Genomic DNA, 3,053 nt, shown 5'->3' with positions numbered 1-3,053 from the left:
TATATATATATATATATATATATATATATATATATATATATGAATAAAGAAACATTTAAATATGAAAACATTTTGATCTTGTACAACATGTCAAAGGTTATATACAGTGAGGGGTCTCATCTTTAAAATCCTCCTCCTCTTTCACACCTGCTGTATGAATAATAATAATAATGATAATAATAGTAATATAAATAACATGAATAATCCTTTCTACTGGAAGCACAAGGCCTGACATTTGGGGGAAAGGATCAAGTCGATTACATTGACCCCAGTGTGTAACTGGTACTTATTTAATCGACCCCGAAAGGATGAAAGGCAAAGTTGACCTCATAAATAACATTAATAATAATAGTGAAAAAAATATTGCTTTCAAATTTTGACACAAGATCAACAATTTCGTTGAAGGGGGGTCAGTTGATTACGTTGATCACCAGTGTATAACTGGTACTTATTTCATTGACTCCGATTGGATGAAAACCAAAGTGTCAGCACTGGCAACATTTGAACTTAGAATGCAAAGACGGATGGAATGCCGCTAAGCATTTTGTCCGACATGTCAAGGGTCTTGCCAGCTTTCTGTCTTAATATTTAAAAAAAAAATATTAAAATCAAAATTAATAACAACCACAGCAACAACAACAATAATAATAATAAAAACAAAACAAAATAGTGTGAGATCATAGACTTTGTGATAGTATATGACAGTAGATTGAGCATCAAAGAAATTGAGAAAATTGTGGAAAATTAGGACCAGGAAGAAATTGTGGGGACATAAATGTAAAACAGCTTGTTGCTGTAGAAATGGTTCACCTGGTACAATACCCAGGCTGCTACCTAAGGGGCTGAATGTGATATTAAAATGGAGACCTTGTTGACCTGCAGACAAGTGTCTCCCTGTTTCCCCTCAAGAATTCTATGGAGGAAGATTCTTGGCATAACTAAACCTCAGAATAAAATCCCAGCAAATTTAATTAGTATGTAATAGCTTCTGAATAATAATAATCAAAAGATAGTGCTCATGGGAACTGCCCATATCCTACGTAAAATACTGTCTATGTGATCTCAAATTTTAAAGCAAACATAATTTTCTTATGGTTTCTTAAACATTCACTTGAACAAAACTGTACAAATCCAAATATATGGTACCCTAGGCATAACACCTACATGAACTTCTAACTTGTTGTCTCTTGAGGTCTCTGGGTGAGACTTGGATCCAACTTGTACAAATGCAAAACAAAAGTCAAACATAAAATAATAATAATAATAATAATAATCCTTTCTGCTGTGGGCACAAGGACTGAAATTTGGGGTATTTTATTGACCCTGGAAAGGTGAAAGGGGTAGTTTGGCACCAGGTCAGCAATTTTAGGGGAGGCAATAAGTCAATTACATCGACCCCCCCCAGTACTCAACTGGTACTTGTTTTATCGACCCTGAGAGGATGACAGGCAAAGTCAACCTCTGCAGAATTTGAACTCAGAACGTAAAGACGGAAGAAATGCCAGAAAACATTCCGCTTGGCTAACGATTCCGCCAGCAGCTCACTGCCTCACTCTAGCTTTTAATATCAATAATAATAAATAAGTCTAACCAGCCAGATGCAGTTTAATTACAGCTGTGATTACTGTTTAATTACAGCGTGTTTAATTACAGTTGTGATTACTCACTAAACTCTTTCCTGCTTCTTACTTCTTTTATACTGACACAGGGTCATATTCGCTAGCTATATATATAGATATATACACACACATATGTGTGTGTGAGTGCGTACATGTATGTATACATGTACATGTGTGCATATGCAGATTCTATGAACAAAGTTTTACTTTCCCTATGCCTATTGGAGTAATTTCCCTTTATTCACCGGGTTTTTTTTTTTCATAGTGTTTTTTTGTTTGTCTTAACTGATGAGATGCTAGAACAGACTTCAGCCCCAGCATCCGAAACTCTGAGTTTTATTATGACAACCAGCTAATTGTCACGTATTATATTTATAGATAAATTCTTCTATTTACATAATATCGAGGTCTCTTTCATTCTTTTGTTGTCATATTATTATTATTATTAATATATATATATATATATTCAACTATTCAACTCCTGGTCAGTCTTAACCACAATTGGGAAAAGTCTTCTTTGCTATGGAAGTCACTGTGTCCCCGTTATCTTTCTCTTAACCCCACCCAAATCCCCCCACCCCACTTCTTACTCCACCCCTACTTCTGAAGTGACAAAATGGTACGATGATGCTCACCTTTGCTTCATTATGATGCAAAAAGCAATTGAAAAGATAATAAGCGAAGGAATTCCAATCACAAGACCTACTGCGACCGGCCAGAGTACAACATCAGAGCTTTCCTTTCCAATTTTTTCTGTCATGGTCATTGCTTCACTTATTGCTGTGCTGTTCACCAGTGAAGCATCAGTACTGTTCACCAGTGAAGCATCAGTACTGTTCACCAGTGAAGCATCAGTACTGTTCACCAGCGAAGCGTCTGTACTGTTCATCTCCATATTATTTGCATTGTTCCCCTGTGGGTCTGCTGTGGTGTCCACCTGTGGGTTGTCTGTATTGTCTGGCATCGAAGTCATCGATAAGCCATCATTATCTGTTGTTGGCATTGTTGTCTCTGCTGCTGCTGATGTTGTTGCAGAGCTAGTAGTAGTAGTAGTAGTAGTAGTGGTAGTAGTGGTAGTAGTTGGATGGATATTTGCTGTGGTTGTGAGATGTTCAGTAGTTGAGTCTGTTGTACTCTCTGATGTTGGTGTTGTTGTTGTTGTTGTTGTTGTTGGTGTTGTTGTTGGTGTTGTTGTTGTTGTTGGTGTTGATTCTGTTGTTGGTGTTGTTGTTGGTGTTGGTGTTGTAGTCGGTGTTGTTGTTGGTGCTGTTGTTGTTGGTGCTGTTGTAGTCAGTGTTGTTGTAGTCGGTGTTGTTGTTGTAGTCAGTGTTGTTGTAGTCGGTGTTGTTGTTGTTGGTACTGTTGTAGTCGGTGCTGTTGTTGTTGGTGCTGTTGTAGTCAGTGTTGTTGTAGTCGGTGTTGTTGTTGTAGTCG

At 37.2% G+C, this 3,053-nt stretch overlaps 1 protein-coding gene across 1 annotated transcript in view; it reads right to left on the bottom strand.

The window, feature by feature from the left end:
• The window catches only part of LOC106875889 (uncharacterized), a 14,261-nt gene that overhangs the window by 1,832 nt on the left and 9,376 nt on the right, over positions 1-3,053 (bottom strand). The window contains exon 6 of the mRNA XM_052976489.1: positions 2,255-3,048. Coding sequence (XP_052832449.1) covers positions 2,255-3,048 — 794 coding nt within the window. The remainder of the gene's footprint in view (positions 1-2,254; positions 3,049-3,053) is intronic.

The sequence above is a fragment of the Octopus bimaculoides genome, chromosome 24 (genome assembly GCF_001194135.2).
Source record: "Octopus bimaculoides isolate UCB-OBI-ISO-001 chromosome 24, ASM119413v2, whole genome shotgun sequence".
Taxonomy (NCBI): domain Eukaryota; kingdom Metazoa; phylum Mollusca; class Cephalopoda; order Octopoda; family Octopodidae; genus Octopus; species Octopus bimaculoides.
This window is presented reverse-complemented; position numbering and strand designations above follow the sequence as displayed.